Below are 24,165 nucleotides of genomic sequence, written 5' to 3'. Positions count from 1 at the left end.
ATATCTGGCTTCAGTTTTCATCTTAATGTTTGAATTTATCACCTAATGGTAAAAGTTGATTTAAAAAAAATAATACTGTATCTTGGATGTTGTCATGGATTTCCAAGTGTATTCTTTCAAGTTCTGAGTCTATATCAGCCGGGCCTATCTTTAAAAACTTAATTTAGCATACCTTTACCTCATGTAGAATACTTTTAGGCAGATATTAAAATGTATTAAACAGTGAAACTTGCTAAAATTTCCCTAACAACTGTAAACAAATGTTTGGAACTTGGGACATCAAACCTAATCAGTCCTCAGCACACCATACTGCTTGGACAGTTGTAGTCCCTGTGTTTATCCATTAGAGAAGCATTCAGTGCAGGCCTCACAGACATGCCATCAGCTGTCCATCCTGGACTGTGAATCAGAGCCTGTGCACAGTAAGTGTTTGGCATTGCTGAATCTGAGTAATGACTTTGCACTAGAGTCATATGCTTTGGGTAGGAAGAAAAAGGTATATTTTCTCCCCAAGAGCAAGTCTAGGACTTTTTCCCCCTCTGTTGCTTTTGGCTAATAGTCTCAGTCAATGCCTGCTGTAGGCAATAGTTGTTTTTATCCCAAATGGTGTGAAAATAATTGAATGGAACACTTCTGATGAGTCTAGAGATGCACAAGTTAAAAAGGAGCTGGTATAATGTGGCCCAGAAACTTAGGCCATGCTGGTAGGGGTGGGGGGAAACCAAGAGTGTTGGTGGCACCTCTGTTGGCCGTGGTCACGTGAGGACTTACAGAGCCACTTGCTGATTTACAGTGAAGTGTGGTGAAGACATTCCCCAGAGACTTTCCTGTTGTGGATGGTCAGATGAGAATGGCTGTCCAAGCATGTGGTCACTGAATTGAAATTTTAAGTAAATTAACAAACCAAACCATAATTTTGTTGAACCACATTGTTTCTACTGGTCAGATGAATTGGGTGTGCCAAGTTGTGGTCTCTTTGTTCCACTAAGTGTAGAAAGGAAATAGCGTCCCTGAAGCAAACATAACTAGAATGCGTACAACTACATGTAAATTCTGAATAGCATAGCAGAATAATTATGTAAATTGAATATGCAGTGATGAAGGTAATAGGGGGTTTGGGTTATGTTAGTACTGGGTTTGAATTGCCATAGCAGTTTGCTTTTAAGCACTGAAATACAACAGTGGCAATTTTGTTTTGCAGAATGTTATGTGATACCAGTTATTTTCATCCTTGAATAAGTTAACTTGATGAATTTGTTTATACAGAAAATAATTTTCCTACAGAGGGCTGAACTGGAATAAACAGAAGTGGAGTGAAAAATTTAGTGTAGAACTGCTCACATCTTTCCTCAGCAGCCTTGTGTGCCTTGTCACTGCTGTGGTTCTACAGACAAGTGTGCTGTCTGTCCTTTGAGCAGGCGGTAAAGGAAGTGACCTGCTGGTGGTCTGGCTCTCTCTGCCTCATGTCACTGGCAGGGAGAGAGCTTGGTCTGCGTCATTCACACTCACTCGATAATAAAGGACACAAGAAGTGTGACTGTTGTCAGGGGCTGATTTTCCTTGTGTGCCTTTCGGTGACCTCCTCACTACCTGGCATCCCACTTCAGTCTGTAAAGTGGCAGAAGCTTGAATTTGTGGTCATTCCCAGAGCACTGGCCTTTTCGACAACCAAAATACAATTACACCTGTCTTTTCTATACAGGAGAACCTAGCAGAATCTGCCCAGAAGCTGTTACATAGAATGGTAGTGAAACAGGAAAAGATGTTCAGCATCTCAGAAAAAGATGTCAAATGATGATGAGAAAAACAGGCCACATTCCTTTTCTCTAATAGGATTGTATCTTTTTTCCTTTTCCCCTTATGTTAAATATATATTTTTCTGTCCATTTTTCTAGTGCCCTCCCCAGGTGTCTTTATAGCTTTTAAATATTGGCTGTTAGTATTGAAAATAAGAGCTAAGACATTTGCGGACTGGAGAGGATGCAGTTTTGCATATGGAAAGATTCATGGAGCTGAAATATGAGGATTTGCATTCTTCTTTTGAATGCATTTTCTGTTGTGCTTGCATGGGCCTTGTGAAATGAGAGAGAATTTGGAGGAAGTGCTTCCTTTGAATGACTCTTGAAGGCTTTAGTGGTCCATTTAGCTATATAAAGATTCTTTGAATGTACAGAAGGAAGGGAACCTGGCCAAGGATTGTGACTTGACTGCTAACGCTTAAATGAAGCAGTGTGGCCTTGTTGCTGACACCATTTCTGGGAACACGTTTTGTTCCTTGCTCTGTTCCACCCCGACCCCAGTTTTAAATTTAGTAGAAAACTAAAATTTTTCAATTAAGGGTAAAGATACCATTTTATTTTAAATTGGAAAATAAACACACCATTCTTATTTTTAAAAAATACACAATGTACCAAAAACATGTAAGAGTACTTTTTGCAAACCACACTATCATTATCATTGATAGTAAATAGTTAATATTTATTTAGCGGCATTGTTCTGAGGAACTTAGCTTTTTTCAAATATTGTTTTCTCAATTAGGTAGTGTTTACCTGAGAAATGTTTTCATTCAGCCACCAAGCCCAATGGTGGTATGTTTTGGTAAACTAATACGTTTTATGGTGTGCTCTTGTAATATGTAAAAATTTTCAATAGAGATTAGACACAAAAGCAAACCAGTAAGCAAGTTCTGCTAATAAGTACAAACCCCCAGATAGTCAGGTATCTTCCCATCAGGTACATAGATAATAAAATAAATTAAACCCACAGTTTTTCTTCTATCTTCTTGTTCTTTCTTTTACTCACATGCTATGATTTAGTCTTGACCTAAGACATTGGACATTTAGAAAGACAGAGTTAAGTGTTTTGGATCCTGTGCCTGTGGAAGAGGGTGTAGATTTCTTAAATTTGAGATGGTAAAATGGATTATTGAGCCCTTCCAGTGTTGGCAAGGAACAAAGAAGGAACAGCGCTCCTAAATGTTGTGTGGCTCTGCCCACCTGTCTGTCCTGCCCGGTCTCTGGGTCATTAAATCCAAGCTCCAGGTCAGGGATGGGAACAAGTACCCCTTTTCCTTCTGTTTCAAAGGTTATCATCTCTTCAACAAAGGGGCCATAGGATCTTCTTAATCCTAAATCCTTTCCTTTAGGATAACCACCTCAGGGCCTCCCATTGCCAACAAGGGGCCCCATTGTGGCCCTTCCTCTATCTGATTCATCTTAGATCAGCTGAATCAGCAGGGCAAGAGAGTCATCAGCCACTTTTTAGTATAGGCACTGATATCTTTGACATGTGCTTCAGTTTATTACTCACTGAGGGAAGAGAATGCCTAACAACCTTGACCCTCAAAAGCAAGTTTGCTAACCAATGCTCTGTGCTAGATGCAGGACGGACCACATAGGGCCTGCTGGAAATTTGTTTCTGCCCATCCAGTGAGCTGAAGTGGACTTCAAAGCAGTGGCCTGCTGCCACTTTGGTTTATGTGGGAGAGGGTGATGCAGATCCCACTTTCAACTCTCACTGCACCCATCAAATGGAGGTTGAGAGGTGAGGAAGCCGTGAGCAGCAGTGGGATGTAAAGGGAGATTTTTCTCAAGACACATTCCTTTGAAGTCTTTCTTAAGTGGAATTTTAGGGTGGCGCACATGTTGCCCTATAGTAGGTGTGGTTGTGATGTTAGGATTGGAAGATAAAGGACAGAAAGAATCATAGGCTTTTTTTTAAATTAAAATAAGTATGTGTGAAAATACTTTTGAAAAATATGAAATTCTTTATAAATACAGAGTTTGTCCCTTGATATGTAAAGATCTTTCTGCCCTTCTGCCTGGACAAAGGCCCCCTTGAGCCATCGGATGCTTGTGCAAAGCCAGTGTGCAGAGCACCAGGCGTCTGCAGTGCCAGCCCTCCCTTCGGAAGACTTATATCGATAAGTCTGTGTAGCTTAGCTTTAAAGTGTTAACTAGGGAAATAAAGTGTGAATTAAGAAAAAAGACACCATTCTTTTTCTTTTTTTACTGTTAGAAAGACAGCACCCTTAAACTTCCAGTAGAATACTAATTTTATTTGTAGCCCTAACTTCTATAGGAACAATATAGTTTCCCAGGAGTTTGGCTTCTGCTGCTGATATTTTCTCCTTTGTGGTTTTCCCATTTGGTCTGCCTAATTCTCATCCCACTTACAGCACTTGATTGAAATGAGAGTGGGCAGCATGGCTTATTTGTTTTATTAGCCACCCTGGCTGATCAGAGAAGATAATAATGAATCTAGGTAGTGGAGTTCTTACTGCCAAGGTTACCCTCACTTGTCCCCTTCCTAGGTCATGGGATTGCTATGCATAAATAAAAGTGGCATCTTAAAATGTGGCACAAGTAGTCAAATATGTGCCCTACAGTTTGGCACTTGGAAAGATAGATTATGGTAAAAGGCCATTGAAAGGCATACTTTTTGCATTGGTTTTGTAATGTCTAATCTGTTTAATTTTTTTATGTTGCCTGACAATGCCAGGTGGTACCACATAGTCAGGAGTGCTGATGTCTATGTTAAGCTTCAGATAACATATTAGCTAACTGGACTTCTTTTCCATGTTGTTTCTGGCATATCTCAGTTCAATCCACAAAACTCACTAACTTATAGGTAGATTTTTCAGTGTTAATTCTTGACTGCATACCTAAAGTCATTTTTTTCTTCAGGGTATATTCAGTATTAAAAATGGAATTCTCAAATGTCCTTCTTTGAAAGATGGTTAACACTGCAGCTATCCTAAAGACAGGGTGTCCTAATGGCATTGAAAGACCAAGTAACGGAAGATGTTCACCAGGAAATGTTTCAGAGTTCTCAAGAATCCTTTAAAAGGCCAGGCCAGTGCTGGGCTCCTAAGGTGATCTCCCCGAGGAGTGTCAGACACTTTGGGGCCAGTCCCAGCACTCAAATGTGGGCTTGTGAGCTTAGCAGGTCCTGGCTTCAGTCCTCGGACTGCTACTTCTTGGGTAACGCATTAACCTCTTTGACCCTCAGCTTCCTCGCCTGTGGAAAGTTTGATCATAAAATGTAAAGGCAAGGTATGTTGAATCTGAAATACATATTTCAAATGAAAGCATATTAGGCTCTGGATCTTTTCTAATTTTCTTTGCTATTCCTTTCCCAAAAATTTAGCACAATTAGTCTTCTAAGAGAATACTTTATAGTAGCTTCTTAAGGTAACACTTTAAATTGAATTGGTGTTTATCTTATAGGTGTTTCACGCAGTGACTCTCAAAGAACATAAGTCTATTGATAATTTTTCATCGAAATCATACACTTGTTGTTTATAAGTAAAACAGAATATCTTTGTCTCCCTTTTCCCTCTCACAACTCTTCTCTCTTTCTCAACTAGAAGAGTTGGGTAAGGAATTTGTGGGTGGAGTTTAGGAGTTGGGGGCGGCAAGGTACCTGCTTGGAGTGAAGTGTGTGGACACCAGGACAGCCGACTCAGAACACGGAAGATGCCCGAGGCTGCCAGGTGCAGGATCACAGCCACTGGGAGTCCACTGAGTACTACTGGGGACTTAAGGGGTGCTGATTGCGTTGGTGTTAAGGTGTTGAATTTTGGGTTTATTATCTGCCACTTAGAGTTTGATTTTTTTCTTTCCTCATTAGTTTATTCTGTCGTCTGCATTTTGTTACTTTACCCGTTAAATTTTAGTCTTAGGACTTCCTTTAAAATTTTTATTTTGTGGGGTTAATTTTACTTTATGATGTACCACATTTTATGCTGCTTTAATTTAGTTTGCCTTTTTAATTTTCTTTTTCATTGTTTAAAAAACTTACCGAATAGTAGGCAGGGCTTAAAGGAAATCCTGTGCCGTTGAGTTGAAGCTGGATGCTCTTCTCTACCACCATTGAGCCCTGGACCCTGACGGTTGACTATTTTGTTAGGGCAGGTCTCTCTAGAGGTGTGTCATGCCACACACGCCCTGTGTCATGTTCCGTGTGGCATCTTGTGCAAGAAACACCTCTTTTACTCATTACCCACTAGGTTCACGTCTTTATTAAAAAGTCTTTTCAGCATATGATGTGTAAGAGTATGTGTCAGTACCTTTTGCTCTTCTCCTAAAAGATTATCTTGTAACATTTTGGAGATGCTTGAGTCTCTGAAAATGAACCTGATTAGTCTTCAATGACCTAAGGCTCAAGGTTGATTTTCCCCAATATGGTAAGAATCTTTACTAACTTATCCCGTCTGAAGGGCTTGTTTGATTGAGAACTCCCTCCCTATTGTCCAGACATTTACATTAACTGACCATATTCTGCTCATCACCTTTGGTTCCACAATATGGTTCCTTTTCAAGTTTTCTTTCTGTTGAGGACTTAGATCCTTGGGATGACACTAATCAGTACTTAACTGCATTCTATTTTGTAATAAATCAGGGCAACTACCTGGATTTCTAGTAAGTTCTGGTCCTTTGCATAGAAAGCCTTGTTTAGAAAGGCTGTACTCTTAACAAAATGAATTAGTTATCTATGCTGTATTTTAGCTCAGATGAATCCATCCAACCCCATTTCAGGTAACAGCACCAAGCCCATTCTTATGGTCTCTTAAACAGTCGTAAGTTGAGTATAAATTCTTCCATAAGTGTAGATTCCCTAGAATATTCCTCCATGTGCAGATATTGCTCTATGAATGCAAAGTTTGTATTCTCTTAATGCTTATTTCTAAGGGTTCTCTTCAAGATGTTAAATGCTTTGATGACATCAGGAGTAATCACAGATCTTTAGAGATTAGTCACTTAGCAGTGGACCCTGCGCACATCCAGCTGCCTGCCAGTGTAACCCTCTCTCCTGAGGAAATGCGAAGTGTAAGGCTGCTGACGGAGGAACAGAGGCCCTTCAGACCTCCAGCAGCATCCCCAGGAAATGTTCTCCTTCCAAGATGACAAGGGCTTGTCTAGCTTGAGGAGTGGATGGCTTTGCGTCTCAGTGTCTAGCTACATGAGCAGATGGTTCTGTGTCTCAGTCTCTAGCCCGATGAGGGGATGGATGGCTCTTCATCTTAGTCTCTAGCTTCATGAGGGATGGCTCTGCATTTCGGTTATATCAGTGATCATGGGAGATAAGGATCAGGAAATGAAAGAACTTTGTAAATAGGGAGGTGAGGTACGTAGATGATATTCTTTTCTATTGGTTTTGAAAAATTGCTAAGTTTCGCTCTATTTTGGTAATACGTCATCCCATTTTACTGAACTAAATAGGTGTTTCATCATAAAGATAGATGCTATATTAGGTTTTCTTAAATGAGTTAACATTTAGAGTAGTGCCTGGCACATAGAGTTAGTTATATATGTGTTACTGTTATTGCTATTACTTGGCCTGTTTAATTAACTAGATCAGCTAACATTTATAAGTAACCTCATTGAGTAGATACTAGGAATCCAAAGATAAATACAACACAGTTCCTCCTCTCCTTGGGCTTACAGGATAATTGGAAAAAGACACAAACACACACTGCTTTGATTTTAATACATTGCAGTAATGTTATCACCAAATTTTGTGTATTTTATATATCCTTTGTATGGGATACATCATGTGACATGTAGGTGGAGTGAGGAGGTCATACCCAAAACAGACTCTTACGGTGGTCAGGAAATGCTTCCTGAAATGAGTGATGTCCAGGGTGAGTCTTGTAGATGAGTAGGTTGGGGTGAAAGTGGAGATAGGAGAGATAGATGTGTCTTTTGGGCATAGTTTTGTATACCTGGAGCATAAGGGGTAAAGGGCCTGGGATGTGGGAAGAGTACAAAAAGCTTATGTTGCCAGTTGCAAAAATTACAGAGGGCCTGGTACACCAGTACTGAGAATCTTAGATATTATATATAGGGGATTGGACTTCAAGCAGAAGAATGATTCAGTCAGATTTGCATTTCAACTCATCACTCTGGTGATACACAGAGATCAGTTTGCAAGTATTGTTTGGTGGCATGACCGTGATGCTGAGCTGGGAAATGTAGGAGGCAGAGCAGGTTCAGGAGAGGAATGAGGACAGACATGATTTCTTCAGGTGTAGTGCCATCAGGGCTAGAATTTGAAAGTGTTCCCTGTACATGGCCTGGTTATTCTTGAGATCCCACTCATAGGTTGCTGTGTGGTGGCCAAGCCCCAGGAGTAGCCGTCACTGCCACTGTTAGAGAGATGCATTGAGGTTCTCTATCGGCACCGAAGAGCTTAGTGGCCTCATCTTCAATATTGTAGTGTTAGTTTAAGGGATGTTACTTTTTAGCAACATTCTCATCCCCCAACCAGGGGGTTGACAGTTGCCCCTTTTGTGCATTCAGGCTTTTATTATAATTTGGGAGAGGAATGTATGTATAACTAGGTTTTAGCTTTGACATTATAAAAGACCGATTTTGAACCTTAGAGATTTAAATAATGACTAGGCATGTGGACTCTGTGTCCTTTCTCCACCAGGCTGATGCTGGGTAGCCCCACACGTGAAGGTAGGGTCCTGTCTATAAGTCTCTGCAGTTGATTCAGCCCAGGTGAGTCTGAGCCGTGGCTGGAGAATACTTCCCAGACTTAACTGCTTGTCTTCCAGATGTGCGTGAATGTTAACCATCTGTGCCATTATCTCATTTAAACCTCAAAACAAATCCTGGAGGAAGGTATGATTATCAACCTCCTTTTACAGGTGGGGAAACTGAGGCTCAGGGAAATTAAGTGAGTCATCCAGGGTGACAGCTTATAATGACAGTTTGAACTTGAACCAAAGCCTATCTGACTCAAACCAATGCTCTTATCCACCATTCTATATTACCTTCATTTGTTAAAAAAAAAATCTTTAGTTTCTTTGGGCAGAGCAGTTTTAGGATAGCACTTAGTTGAAAATCTGGATTAGCTTATTGCAAAATGGTAGCAAATGCAATTTAATTTACATAACTTAATTTTGTCCTTGATTGTAATGTCATTAGTGGACACCGAGGGTTTTGTAGTTTTTTTGACTTCTTAGGGTGTTCTTTGATTTGTATATCGATGCATGGAAATGCTTAGCTGTCTCTGAATGACATTAATAGAGCAAGGTCTAATGAGTTTAGAAATCTTTCAGTAATCAGATCTGGGGTAAGTGCTTCCCTTGGCTGCAGGCTTTTTGTCTAAACATTTGGAGAGGTCCTGTCTGACTTTCAGCCATCTTGGAGGCTCCATACAGTTCATTCTTGGGAAGGGCAGATGGAAAATCATTAGCACTTCTCTCTTTCAGCAAATTGATGTTTCCTCAAACCTGGGCTCTGGTTGGCTTCCAGATAGTAAGCCTTTTACTCCTGTAGGATAGTGTATGCAGGGCCTGGCAACTCCACTACATTAAACCGTGTACTTTGCTCTGGTATAGAGAGGTCACCACGAAAAACATGAGCTGCCAACTCACTTTACCTGGCAGTGGTTCAACTCTTTGACAGGCCTACCTCTGATTTAAACAAATTTGAGAAATATGTAAAGTTTTGGAAGCAGTTTTGCACTGATTTGATAAAAGAAACCACAAAACACTGCAGCGCAGGTGTTGAGAATGTTTGAAAGCTGATTGAGGGAAGCAGATGGCTTTAGTCAGTGGCATCCAGCCAAAAGAGCAGGTGCTGGTCATGTGACCGCTGGTTACCAGGGTAATCTGATTGCTCTTGGCGTGCAGATGAAAGGAAAGGGGCCCAGTGTTCAGCTGTAGTATTGTATAATTTGTGGCAGTTAGAGCGGAAATAAATGCTGGAAATGGAGCCTCATAGTAGGGGAGACTTCTGTCCATGTGTAGCATAAACACTAGGACAGTTGGATGAGGAACTGTTGTATGGATTATTTTTAATTTAAAAAATATTATGCTTTCTGTGGATCTTTTGGGGACTTAAAGTTTTTAGAACACTGCCTTTTTCTTTTTTTAAAATAAAAATAACTCTCTAAATCTAGCTGCCATTTGCTATTATCTTGAATTATTTTATTTTCTTATGTGGCTATTTACTGTGCTAAAATGTTAACGAAACAAAATAAAAACAAACTCTGAGTATTTAAAAATAACTAGTTTAAGAGGATCACATATTTTCTTTATTCGCTGACAAAATAGATTTTAGATGTCTGATGGATACTTTTACTATATTAATGGTACTTTTGAAATATTTTACATGACAAATGTTTTACTTGAATAAAAGCATATAAATATCTTTGCCTCTTCCTTTTGTAGTAACTAAGATTAAAAACATGCTGTTTAATGCATTCTGTCAGCATACTTTCCTGGGACTTTACAAACTTCAATAAATAAAATTTTATAAACTTTTTGAAATCCTTTATTTTCAAAATTTATTAGAATTTTAGGCTCCCTAGAAATAGTAAAAAATAATCATTACTGAGGTTGTATTATTTTGAATGTTGGATAACAAATGATAATGGTTAGAAAATCTTGAGGATGGCTTGAAAATTGAAATGGAAGGTAGCACTAAGTGCACATTCTAAAAGAATGTCAGGTAAAGGTTCTAGAGGTGATGGTAAACTTAAATTTAAAAATTTTCTTAGAGTTTATGTCTTTCGTCTTATGTAGCATTCAAATCCTATTAATGTTTGTCAGCAACATACTATGGAACATGTGCTTTAGTTATTGGGCTTGCTTTCCTATATTTTTGTATTTCAGAGACCTAGGTTTTTGGGAAAAAAGGCTAATTGCAATTTTCAGAAAATGCCTACACCAAAATAAGGCGTATATTTAAGAATACAGCATTAACTAAATATGTAGAACAGGAAATTACTATATGTTTTTATTTTAAAAAGATTGTAAGTGTATAAAAATGTAACTGCATGGTGTAAAAGAGGACACCTAGTAGCACTGATCAAAAAAAAGACTTAAATAGAAATGTTTAAAACTATCTGTAAGAAATAAAGAAATGATCATTGTATTGTTTTCCATGACAGTTTAAAAAATAATATTCTGCGTCTTAAAAACTTGATAGCAAAATGACTTCTTAATCTGATTTTTCATTATGGCTTGGTATATTGGCTGGAGTTTTGCACAAATGTACTATGTGTGTTATTAGGAATTTTTGCATGCAATTTCTTTTAATTAGGGTCACATATTTGGTAAAAGTCATCAATATGGAGTTTTACTATAAAAACTTAATTGAGAGTGCCACTTAACTATAAATGGCCAACATGCATTGATTTATCAGTTGTCATTGGTACTTTAGGGATGTTAATGTGGGAAATACAAGGTTTGGGATGTGGAAAACCCCATGAAAAAGTGAACACTAAGTGATCCACTTTGAATTCTAGTAATAAGAAACCTGATTCAGAAGCAAGTACTTTGAAGAAAAAGGTCAACAAGGGAAAAACAGAAGGTTCTGAAAATTCAGACTTAGACAAAACGCCCCCACCATCTCCTTCTCCTGAAGAAGACGAAGACCCAGGTGTTCAGGTAATACTACTATTCTGCTCCCCAAGCCTTGGTTATTTAGCATGGGTAACTTAGCTGCATATGAAGTGCACTAGACCTCTCCTATTTTGTTGTAGAGATGCTCTTGAGATGTCTTTATTGTTGTCTGGAACATTATCTCCATAGCAATGAGAGCTGGGGAGGCCAACATGAAATTAAACTCCTGACCAGAGTGACGTGGTTTTGCCATCTTGACTGTGTGATTAATAAAACAAAGAATCTTCATTTATTTCTGTAAATGTATATTTTGATGTTTATATATGTTATTAACATCTTAACATATTGTTAATATATTGGTTCATTTAAAGCTTCATTGACATTTTTAAATTTCTCTGAACTTCGGTTGCTTGTCAGTTTTTTAAATTTTGCAGAATTAGAAATCAAGATATGATTTGTAGGTTGTCTTAAAGTTTCTGACATTTGACAGTCAGAGTTGAGATATATTCATGTTAGTACTGACATTTCTGTGCACAAGTCACTGACTTTTTGAATGGCAACTCTGCAGAATATTCTAGTGTTAGAGTCTCCTGACTGTTGGAGAATTTTATAGATACGAGTTGAAAGACTAGCCCTGAAAAAAACATTAGGAATTTAGGTTCTTGTGTATGAAGCACACTGTCTTCAGGGGTTGGACTGAGAGGGACCCTTACACGTGACAGTTAAAAATTATTTCCTTGTTAGGTTTCCTGGAAACATGCCAGTGTGGTCCACTGGGATGGCTGGGAATGTAACTTATGTGAATGACATCTAAGTTATCAAGGAGCAGTTACTGAGGAGTCCTGCTGGAATAGGAAGCTGGCCCCTAAAAACTTACTAGATTTTTTTTTTTTTCCTACCAGTTAGTGCACATTCAGGACTTTCTACCTATTCCCCTACCAATTAGAAACAAAATATTTGCAATATGCAGCTCTATTCTAAAGAATATCAGATATTTTGGGTTTTGGTTTTTTGTTCGCTTGTTTGAGTAGAACTCCCTGATATCTATAACTTCACAGAATGGCTTCAGCTAATGACCAGGTGTAGAGAGAGTGTGAATGAATGTGTTTTTGGTTTGGTTTGGTTTGGTTTGGTTTGGTTATATAACCAACATAGTGATACCTTTGGTAGTGTGGGTTGATTATGTAATTTTATTTTATATGTCAGTGGAAAGATATTGGGAAGGTAAGTAGATGCCTTTTTTTTTTTTAATTGCTTAGGGAGTTTTGTAAACTGAAGTATTTTAATGATTTTGAATTTTATTTTTATCCTCAAGGGTGTTTTCTCCTGATCTGTGTTTGATTAAATAGGACTTTTATGACATTAGTATTTGCACACTATTAAGAATTTATTCACACAAATCAAGGAAATTCTGTTAATTTTTCACAGATAACTGCTATTGTTTTTTAAAAAATCTATTTGTATTAATTCAGACTCAAACTGACTTTATAAAATACTATGTTTTTGTTTTTGTTTTTTTCTTCTGCATTTCAGTTATAGAAAACTGCTAATCAATTGAAATGAATATTGGTTCCCCTTTCTAATTGGCTAGGGCTTAATTGTAATGTGCTTGATAGCTAATATAAACAAGCACACAAGGAGTGACTTTGAAAGCAGTGCTTTCTCGGTATCTCTGACACAGGAAGTGATGCTGACTGGTTGTTTATTGTGTTTCTTCCTGTAACACATGCACGGAGGGCTTAGCGTTACAATTCTTGAGTTTTGTGATTGATTTGCTGAAGTAAGTGCTGTATCATTTTAACTAAAAGTTGTATTGCAAGGTACTACAACAGTGAGATCATGGAAGTATTTAAATCTTCTATTCAGTATACTTGTTTTAACTATAAGTATCTTTTCTAAAGCAGTGCAAGTTTTAAAAGTTGGCCTATTAGTGTCAATTCAAAACTTTTGAGTTACAGTTTAAATGCAATTCTTACGTTTCATTTTGATTCACAGAAATCTTTCATATAGTAAGAGTTTACCAGACCACAATAGAAACATGTAATAAATAATTTAATTTTACATTGGGAAATTGTAAAAGGAACCTTGATACCCAAAATAAATGATGTTAAGATCACTATTATTTAGAAATTAGGGAAGCCATATAACACTCAGAAATTTCAGAAAATTGAGTTCTGATTGTATTTTGGAGTTGTTTACACTTACGAAGCGACCTCCCAATCCACTACTAAGTAACCCCATCACTATTGCATGGATTTAGATCACTAAGTTACATGAGGAGGCATTTACATTATAAAAGTTATATTTATAGTACATAAATTTCTATTTTAAAGGAAAGCCCCGTTTTATTGTACTAGACCATTTCTTTAATATCAGAGTGGGGTTTGGCGTAAAGTGGATTTGTCTTAGACCCTATCTAGTTACTTATGCTGGAAGAACACTATGACAGTGTGGCCTCAAGCATGGAAACCTGATGAAACATCACAGATGGATCGTTCGTAGCACACTCCTACTTACTAGAATGGCATAGAGGTAGAAATATAAATGAATTCATTTAAATTTTGTTAAGTTGACATATCAAATGACATATAGATATTATGTTAAATTTCACAAAATTAAAACATTGTTCTTGATAAAATAGCCTTTTATATCTTAAAGAATTGGCTGTCCGGAAGTGAGGGATGGTAAAGTGGGCGTGAGAGCAGGAGTAAGTAGGTCAGTTTTGGGAGGAGAGAAGGGAAGCTGTACGAGGTAACTGGGCCATTTTTCTTTGGAAAGCTGGAGCTGATTAACGATGACTTTAATCCTACTAATTACATTTCGCATTATGTACCATACACTGTTCTAAATGCTTCATATTAACTCCCTTATGTAATCTTCACATTATTCGTTTGAGGTAGTAACTGTCATTAACCCCATTCTATAGACCAGGAATCTGAGGTCCACAAAATAACCCATTCAGGTCACATAATAAGAGTTAGGACCAGTTCAGACAGGGGTGTTCAGCTCTAGGGCCCACGAGGTCAGACTGCCTTCTGTGATGTGGGGAAGGATCACAGATGGGAGAACCTCCGCTGGATTCTGTAAGGCCTTCACCTGGGATTGATTGTCCTGGGTAGCACTGCAGCTTCGTCCTGGAGAAGAAGATCCTAGGAGGAACCTCTAGCCCATGTCACTACTCCTTCTGGTCTAGGCCACTAAGAAGTTTGTTCATAAACTTTATCCCAGTGGTCTCATGTCAGAAAAGCTCTTTGTACCTTTACAGCCATGACTGTGTAGGGCTTGGAGCTTACAGTCTTGAACAATCCATTTGATGGTCATTTATACCAAGTTTGTGTTGTGAACTGTCTCAAACCCCTTTATGAGAGCTGAGAGAGCACAAACTTAAGATTAAAAATCAATCAGTCCCGCCCTTTGTGTTGGTCCTGACTTGAGAGACGGCAGTGTCTGTCTTGCCTTTGATACACACGATGATGGTGTTTTGCCTCTCTCTGCCTTGCTGTCCCAGCTTTAAAATTCATGAGGCCCTTTAAAAAGCTTTTATTTCATAATTCTTAGAAAAAAAATTATATAAATGTTACTTTCTTCCACATTTTTATTTCTTCCATGTGCTTTGCAAACTCATTCTGTAGGTTATAATGCTCTTGCATTCATAAGCAGTTTAAAACTTACATAGGTCATTTTCAAACTTAGATTTTATCACATACACATATCAATAAAAAGGTAAGTATTACAAAACAAATTCTTTGTCAAAAAAGTAAAACAGTATAGAATTATTTTGAACAAAAAGTGCAAAACCCCTTGTTCTGCTCTGTTCATGCATCTCCCCAAAATTAGTAGCTATTAACAAATTGTTGTGTCTTTTCAGATTTTTTTCCCTGTTGTCGAAAGCATATACATATACATTTTCTTTTTAGCAAATACTCTTTGAGGCATAGAGAAGTAAATAAGACTTAGAATAATTTTATCTTAAGGATTTTATGTATTGATCCACATATCCAAATAGATACACAAAATTTTTTGTTTGTTATCTTAAACATTAATAGAATCATAAGCTACTTATTGTTATGTGGCCTGTTTTTTTTTTATTTTGCACGTATTCCCAAGATATGTTATGTAGCTTACTAGAGGTAAAACTTCTGCGTCAAAGGGTTGGCATATTTTAAATTTTGATAGATATGACCACATTGTCCTGCAAGGACCATACTAGGTTGTATTTTGACCACAGGAGTGTAAGAGAACTCATTTTGCCAGTAATCCTACTATTGCTGACTGTTACCAGTCTTTTAAATTTTAACCAGCATGTTAAACTTAAATTTTAAAAAGTAAAATTACTTTTCATAATCCTTGTGAATTTCGCCATTCAACCCTTCATCTCTTTGAAAATTTTCAAAATACTTCTTTTAGGATCAAGCTTAAAATCCAGAAACCTTTTATTTAAGTGGCCTGAAACATCTTGGGTACCTTGGATAATATTGTAACAGTATTTGTAGAGAACTTTATAATTTGTAAATTATCTTGTAATGCATTTACTTTTTGGATTTTTTTATGGAAAAATTTTAAAGCATGCAAAAGTAGAAAGAATAGTATAATGAGCCCCTATAGATGCATTACCCAGCTCTGATGTTGCCATGACTTTTGTTGAACACGCTGGCTGAGTGAGGAAGAGATTTGTTATTATTTCCATTTTCCATTCGAAGGGCATGTAGTTGGGAGTGGCAGAGCTGTGGCTGTCTCAGGTGTCTGACTCCAGATTTCTCCCCGTTTCTAATACTATATTGGTTACCACTGTGATCTTTTCATGTGATTTACAGGATTAAAATTATCAGCTTTTTTTAAGATTAATTTTTAAAAAATATATCTTACCATTCTGAGCCATCATAAAGAGCATTGCTGATTGCTTTTTAAAAGCTATGTTGTTGGGCTTTTGTTTTAGAAGAGACGGTCCAGCAGGCAGGTGAAGAGAAAGCGATACACTGAAGACCTGGAGTTCAAGATTTCGGATGAGGAGGCGGATGATGCAGATGCTGCTGGGAGAGATTCCCCTTCCAACACTTCACAGTCAGAGCAGCAGGTTAGCAGCCAGATTTCTGTGATTCACATGCACATTTTAAAAGATGGACTGGAAATTTTGTAGCTGGAGTCTGAGAAGTTCAATGGAAGCATTGGACTTTCAGCAGGGGAACAGTCTTCTGATGCCGGCTAATGTGCTATGGGAAATTAGTTGTTTAGCAGTATCTTTTAAAAAGCCCTGTTCACTGAAATTTATTTTTATACAAGCCTGTGATATGTAATTTGACACAATTTTGGAGAATTAATGGTCTGTGCTGAAGAAGAGTCAGAGCTAGAATACAAGGAGGCTGAATTTACCTCTGAGAATTCAGAGCTGTAGCTTCTGGGACTTTAATAAACCACTCAAGCTTGTCTCCTGCTGTTAGGCACTGTAAGAACCCCTTTATGAAATTACTGCCTTGTAGTACCCAGCAGGGCATACTTTATTCTCTGTGCAATGTAAATGATGGATAAAATAGTTTATATAAAATATGAGCAGTAATGTGGGATTGATTATTAAAAAGATCTTTTTAAAAAAAATAAAGCTCTTTTTCTTACCATTACTGTACTTTAGTTAACAAACTGGTAACCCATTGAATAGTATATTAAATGTACTTTTGTGTTTTATTTGGTAATTCATTCTATATTAAGTTACTAATGCTTTATGTGACCTCCATAGATACTAGGTTGGTGCAAAAGTAATTGCGGTTTCAGCATTGTTGACATTTGCCATTTGATATTGGAATACATTCTTAAATAAATGTGGTTATGTTATACATCATTTTAACGCGCATTTCTCACTTTATGTTTTTTTGCTAATGACTTATTACTCGCTGTTCATTTTATATTTATTTTAGACTATGGAAATGATGTTAGACAAAAAGCAAATTCGAGCAATTTTCTTATTCGAGTTCAAAATGGGTTGTAAAGCAGTGGAGACAACTCACAGCATCAACAACAAGGCATTTGGCCCAGGAATGCTAATGAACGTACAGTGCAGTGGTGGTTCTAGAAGTTTTGCAAAGGACACGAGAGCCTTGAAGATGAGGAGCACAGTGGCCGGCCATCGGAAGTAGTCAGCGACCAATTGACAGCAGTCATCAAAGCTGATCCTCTTATATGAGAAGTTGCCAAAGAACTCAACATTGACCATTCTACGGTCGTTCGGCATTTGAAGCAAATTGGAAAGGTGAAAAAGCTTAAGTGGATGCCTCATGACATGAGCTGAATGAAGATCAAAATAATTGTTGTTTTGAAGTGTTATCTTCTTGTATGCAACAACAACAAACCATTTCTCAATCGGATTGTGACATGCGATGAAAAGTGAATCATATACGACAACCAGCAATGACCAGCTCAGGGTTGGACGGAGAAGAAGCTCCAAAGCACTTCCCAAAGCCAAACTTGGTGGTCACTGTTTGGTGGTCTGCTGCTGGTCTGATCCATCACAGCTTTCTGAATCCCTGCGAAACCATTCCATTTGAGAAGTATGCTCAGCAAGTCGATGAGATGCGCAGAAAACTGCAACACCTGCAGCCGGCATTGGTCAACAGAGAGGGTTTAATTCTTCTCCATGACAACACCCAACTGCACAACCAACGCTTCAAAAAAGATGAACGAATTGGGCTACAAACTTTTGCCTCATCCGCCATGTTCACCTGACCTCTTGCCAACTGACTACCACTTCTTCAAGCATCTCGACAACTTTTTGCAGGGAAAACGCTTCCACAGTCAGCAGGATGCAGAAAATGCTTTCCAAGAGTTCATTGAACCCCGAAGCACAGATTTTTATGCTACAGGAATAAACAAACTTATTTCTCGTTGGCAAAAATGTGTTGATTGTTACGGTTCCTATTTTGATTAATAAAGATGTATTTGAGCCTCGCTATAATGATTTAAAATTCATGGTCCGAAACCGCAGTTTACTTTTGCACCAACCTAAATGAAAGATGCCTACGATAATAGAATGATCAGTATATTTACCCCATGGCTATAGATGAAGAAAAGTTATGTCTTAGACTGTGATCATGCAGAGATTGCTTTCTCTTGACAGCTGGAATTTCTGAATGCTCTTTGGCTTTAGGAACCCATGCTAGTCCACGTAATTAAACCACATAATCACAAAGTAATAAGCACAGGTCTTCCTTTCACCTTTCTGTTCAGTGAGATTTTTGTTCTTTTCAGTCATATTTCCCACTAGTGACTTTCTCATACCCTGTGATTTAAAGGGCAGGTTGGGGAGGTGGTAAAGGGGAATGATTTCTTGCTTTATAGCTTAGGGTGAAATGTTTTCTGTATGAATTAACTCACATGACTTTATTTTTTAGGAATGTGTTGATGCAGAAGGTCCAGTGGTAGAAAAAATCATGAGTAGTCGTTCAGTGAAAAAGCAGGTAAGCGCCATTTGGAGCGATCACAATCTTCGTGTGTGTGGGAGGGTGACTATTACAGGATTATTGGCTTTGTGATTTTACTTAAGAATTCCACCACTGTAAAATAAAACTTGTGGTAATATTTCTAATACTGTCTGATTTACTAGCTCAATATAAATCTTTGGGATATTTAACCCCAAATAAATTAAAATATATTTAGCAATCAGTGCTTTATAACATCGAGTAGGCAAGAAACTCAGAAGTCTCCAAAGAAAACATATAGGACTCTCAGAGTTACAGGCTGCCTTTTTTTATAAATATTATCATAGAAATCTTAAACATTAATTTATCTCTCATCTCTTGTAGGAAAGTTTTCCCCCTTCCACATGTTAGGATGGAAGTTCTGTTTATCATTTTAGCAAGTAAATGTTTTCTCATATGTTTCATAATTTTTTTTCATATGCAGTTGAAATATTCATTAATATCTTTGCCAGTGCAAAGGTGAAATATAGGACTATTTTCATTGTAATTTTTGAAGGTAGTATGACTTACTACTTAAGAGTTATTCAAAAGTTTATGTCGATCTGTGAAGGTGAGCTCTAAGTATCTGTCCCTAGCCAGATAATCTTGCTGGGACTCATGTAGTCTTTAACAAAGAATTCTGGTGACCCTGTATTTTATTTTATTGATGGAAATTCTTGTTGCATTCCAACTACCTTCCTTCTTGCCCAGTTTGAGAAAATGCTTTACTTAGTTTGAATAATTACATAGACATCCAGGTGCATTTACACATTCCCACATACAATTTTCAGTATCTCTAGAAAGTGGTCTCCTTTAGATATAGGTGGCTGTCATTCAGCTTGAATCATTGTTAGAGCCACGTAGTTCTCTCTTTTTATTTGCTTTTAAGGAGGGTGGAAGTACAACTTCATGTTTCAGCATACAGAATAAACTTTTTTTTTTAGTAAAATGTATGCAACATGTAACTTCTCAGAAAGGTGAGGAGGGATCATAGGATTTAAAGTGAGATCCCAGGCTTATCAAATAGAAAACCTTTACTATTTAAATACTACTATCAAGCAATCCTTGAAAATGTTATTGCACTAGCAATAAACTTCTCTTTATCTTTGTCTTAATATTGTTTACCTGTCTGTTGTGTGATTTAAGGTATGAATTTTTGTCGCAATATACATCTCCAGTTTATATGAGAATGATCAAAAGCAACATGTCAAGATATTTTCAGATTGAGTGTAAGGGGTGGAGTTGTATGGAGTGGCTGGCTATCGGGAGACTCTGAATCTGATTTCCTCCCTGATGAATTAAATAATAATATCTCAGCCAAATTTCCCACCTGTTCAAGTAGAAATGAGCACTATTTAACTCATTAGAAAGGTTGCATTTTTGTCCTACTAATGACTCTAGAACTGTTAATTTGTGAATTGTAGATATATGGTAAAATTTAAATACTTGACATGCTTTAAAGAGTAATCCCCTTCACTGAAATGAAGTGACTTGTTTGAGTAAATAGCTTGTCGTTTGGATGGGATATATTAATTTTCATTCAATTGATAGTGCTTCAGCAGGCGTACTCAGCAGGTTTGGGGGTTGCAAATTATAATTAGCTCTATTATTCAGAGCCACTCAGACTATGTATTATGTAGGACATTGCTTTTTGTTTCTGTTTTGCTCATGTTAGGGCTTTTTTTTCACCCCCTTTATAGATAGGTACCCATGGTTTAGGAATAGGTATTGTTATGATTTACTGATGACCAGCTTTATCTAATCACAGGAGGTTAAAAATTAAAACAACTATACATGGGGGTGGAACATTCATTGAGTCAGTGAATTTGAAGATGGAGAAAATTAGTGGAAAAATTCCTCTGGAAGGGGAGAGATGCCTTGGTATAATTTAAAATAGAGAAGAGATGTGTAGCTCATTGGATTGCTTGTCCATTCGTGGCATTTCTTAAAGGGTAATAAAAAAACATTAGAAGGTATTAAACATTAACTGCTACTAACTTTTTAAACTGCTACTGTTCTCAAAGTAGGTACTTTAGTTTTCAGCTTTAATAACATTGGGGAAAGTGTCACAAATAGAAACAAAAGGAAATTTGAGATTTTTCTGATGATTCTAGCTATGCCTGCTGGTCTGTTTCCTATTACCATGAATAATTCAAGAATTGCCATGAAGAAGGTGTCTTTATCTCCCCCTGGCAGCACTGTAAAAACTGGCTATGAGCTCTCAGAGCATACTCTGCATTGTGCTGACACATAGTGGGGACTCACTGTTTTTCAAAGTCAGTTGACCTCATCACTGTAGCCAGAGAAGGATCATGATCCACTATGATGGAGTTGGGCAAACTCACAGAACTCACTTGGCGGAGCCTCCCTAATTCAACACCTCATGTTAAATAAGGATAGTTCAGGCATTTGTGTTGTACTAAACACAAGTTACTGTGCATGAGACCCAGTGGAAGGGATATAGTTGGTACTTGTGTTTGAAGTTTGAATAGACTTGGATTATATATGTTTTCCATGTTTAGTCATCCTGTAGCCCTTTCTGCTTTGAGCCATTCATCTTTGAAGAATAATTCAAATCCTTTTTGTATCAGAAGGTCAGAAGTAGTTTTAAAAGCTAATTGTGACTATATTCCCTTATTTAAATAAACTATGTGATATATTTTCTTTTTAAGAACTTATTTTAAATTCCAGAATGTGTGTTTTAATTCTCTTTGGTTGAACCTGGTAATTTAAAAAATAGAGTGCAAAGAAGGCAAAACTCTAATCTCATCCATTATCATGTCAGTTTTTCCCTCAGTGAACTGTGATCTGATATCTTTAGTAGAATATACAATATGTTGAGCTAGAGGTAGGAAGGGATTCACATGCCTTATTGATATCTTTGTTGAGATGCTTTCTTATTCTTTTATCTATTATTTAACAAAATTTCGCTTTTTTTGTGCTGTAGTTTAGCTTCGTTTCTTGATTATGACTACTTAGTTTAGTAATGGGATGCTTAGGAAAGGTCATTTTTTTCTTCTGGGCTATATAGGATTGTCATTTTCTGGGTGGCTGTTTAGAATACAGTTGGCTGGAGGAGTCAGTTTATTGCCTTATCAAAGTTTCTGGTTCATGTGAACAGTGGAACAAATATAGCTTAATTTTATGTTTGAAATTTGAAATTTAAAGTATGTTTGAAATTTTAAATTTCATGTGAATAATAAAGATTTACGTAGGCTAATTTTATAATCTAATGAAAAGATATACACATTTCCCAGAAATATTCTATTGAATACATAATATTACTTAGAGGGCTCTCAAATTTAATGGTAGCTGTTGAAGAAATAAATTTGAGTGGAGGGGTGTGTATGTGTGCGTGTACACGCATGCTTGGAAATAGTGCTTTGAAGCAGTTCTTGACTGGATGTGCCTATTGCAGAATGGCTTCTGAAAATTGGGCTGGAGTCGGGGGTTGGCTCTTGGGGCTGCTTTAAGCTATCACCAGAGGCTGGTCAAACTGACTGCCATTTAGCAAATAATTGGAATGATGCTCCTGAGGGCTTATGCATTCACACACTTTTGTTAATTGTTTTATTACCAGTAAAGCAAAAGAGGTCAGCATGATCATATTTATGCAAAAGGAAGAGTGAAAAACAGCTCTATTTATATATCCAAGGGCAAGAAGGTGGTGATCCAATCTACTTGGTCAGTTAAACAAAACACAGTGTTATATTTGAGGACGTCCAAAAGATGTAGGCCCTGGGACAGTTTTGCACCAGCTCCAGGTGCTGCTAAATGAAGTTTCAGAACCTGGTCAGTTCCTCCCTGAAAGCCCGAGACCCTCCTGTTAGGCAGTCTTCACAGCAGGTTCCCAGAGGAATGGCTGATCAAAACAAGAAAATGGGTATTAATGAGAGTTGGGGACAGATGCCTGTAAGAGTAAGAGCTTTCTGGGAACAGAATTGACACAGACCGAAAACTGTCTCTACTGTTCAAGATTTGATCCTGTGTGCTTTGGTGCCCACTTATAATTCTGGGACGAGACCATTTAGAATGAGATGGAAAGGACAGTATGGGAGAAAAGATCAGAAAGAAGGAAATCAGAGGGAATAGTAGAGCACAGAAATGATACATCTTGTCTTGCTACTACCTCAAAGGTATATAATTTTGAAAAACTTCTTCAGAATTGAAAGAAATATAGTTAGTATCAAAAGAGTAAAAGCCCAGACATTTGAGTTCCATTCTAGGTTTGAACTTCATGATATGCTATGAGAAGCATCAAAAGATCTAGTCTTACCTTGCTTCCCATTTCCCTGGTCATCTACTATCTTATCTTTGCCTTTCTACTAGAATCTCTAGTTCTGTATAAAAATAACATATTTTGAAATGGGTGTAGAATGGGGGAATATTAGGGCTAGAAAAAGTGAGGTGGTCCTGGATGAATTGCCACTTGAATTGGCTGGAATTTCCTTATAAATTAATTCCAGGTTTATGTTGCTGGCTCTTGAAGTCATACAGCAAACATTTCTTTTCATTTTGGTCATCTAAAATCTGTGACATAGAGGGCATCCTGAATCTATTGGTTTAAAAAGCTGCTTTCCAGTTACTACCTTTCATAAATCTATTAGGGCACAGCCAGGTATTGACAGGTGTTGACCACACTCCTGAATGTCCAATCTTCTTATCGGTGATCTCTAGACAGATGAAAAAACTGTTTAAAATTCATGATTAGCTGATACAGGCAAGAGTCTCAAAGAAACATTTAAGTTCATAACCTTTGAAAATAGTTTGAAGGTTAGAGATTGAGGGGAACATAGTGCCTTTGCATAGCTCTGTACCGGTCTGTCATCCAGGACAAGGCTTTGCTCTTTTGTTTGTCCTCTGCTATGTTCCTACTTGCCTTAATTTTCTTCGAAGCATATAGGAGGTGTCTAAGCAGCCATGTATGACCCTCAAGGCAGGCTTGGGGGCTCTTGTAGGAGTGTAAAAACAATCCCTAAACATCTGTAAGTGGTATTTATGTTTTAGATCCCTGATTTATCTGATCAAATGTTTCAGAAGAAAATTACGTATTATGACTTAACAACCTAAAACCAAAAGCGGGGGAAAAAGAGAGATGCCTAAAATATCATGTGAGCATTATCTTCTGCATAGCTGTAGCAGGTGGGATCCCGGGAGATGTCGTAGATAATCTTACCACTGAAAATTCTTGATATGGCTGACATGTATCACGATTTTAACCCTACCTAGCAATGTAGTATTTGGAGTGTTAATTTTATTTGGCTGCTATGTGTGTGAGACATCTTGTCTGAGAGATTTTAATTGTGCCATTGAGTAAAACTAAAACTATGAATAGCGATGCACTGAAATTGCAGCATA

The 24,165-nt window shown here is 37.5% G+C and overlaps 1 protein-coding gene across 1 annotated transcript in view; it reads left to right on the top strand.

Annotated features, from left to right (window-relative positions):
* Window positions 1-24,165, top strand: part of CHD7 (chromodomain helicase DNA binding protein 7) — a 125,899-nt gene that overhangs the window by 43,794 nt on the left and 57,940 nt on the right. Inside the window, exons 3-5 of the mRNA XM_012661454.1 lie at window positions 11,266-11,407; window positions 16,299-16,436; window positions 18,742-18,807. Coding sequence (XP_012516908.1) covers window positions 11,266-11,407; window positions 16,299-16,436; window positions 18,742-18,807 — 346 coding nt within the window. The remainder of the gene's footprint in view (window positions 1-11,265; window positions 11,408-16,298; window positions 16,437-18,741; window positions 18,808-24,165) is intronic.

The sequence above is a fragment of the Propithecus coquereli genome, unplaced genomic scaffold (assembly GCF_000956105.1).
Source record: "Propithecus coquereli isolate 6110/MARCELLA unplaced genomic scaffold, Pcoq_1.0 Scaffold71, whole genome shotgun sequence".
Taxonomy (NCBI): domain Eukaryota; kingdom Metazoa; phylum Chordata; class Mammalia; order Primates; family Indriidae; genus Propithecus; species Propithecus coquereli.
The sequence above is the reverse complement of the archived record's forward strand: the minus strand, read 5'-3'. Positions and strand labels throughout refer to the sequence as shown.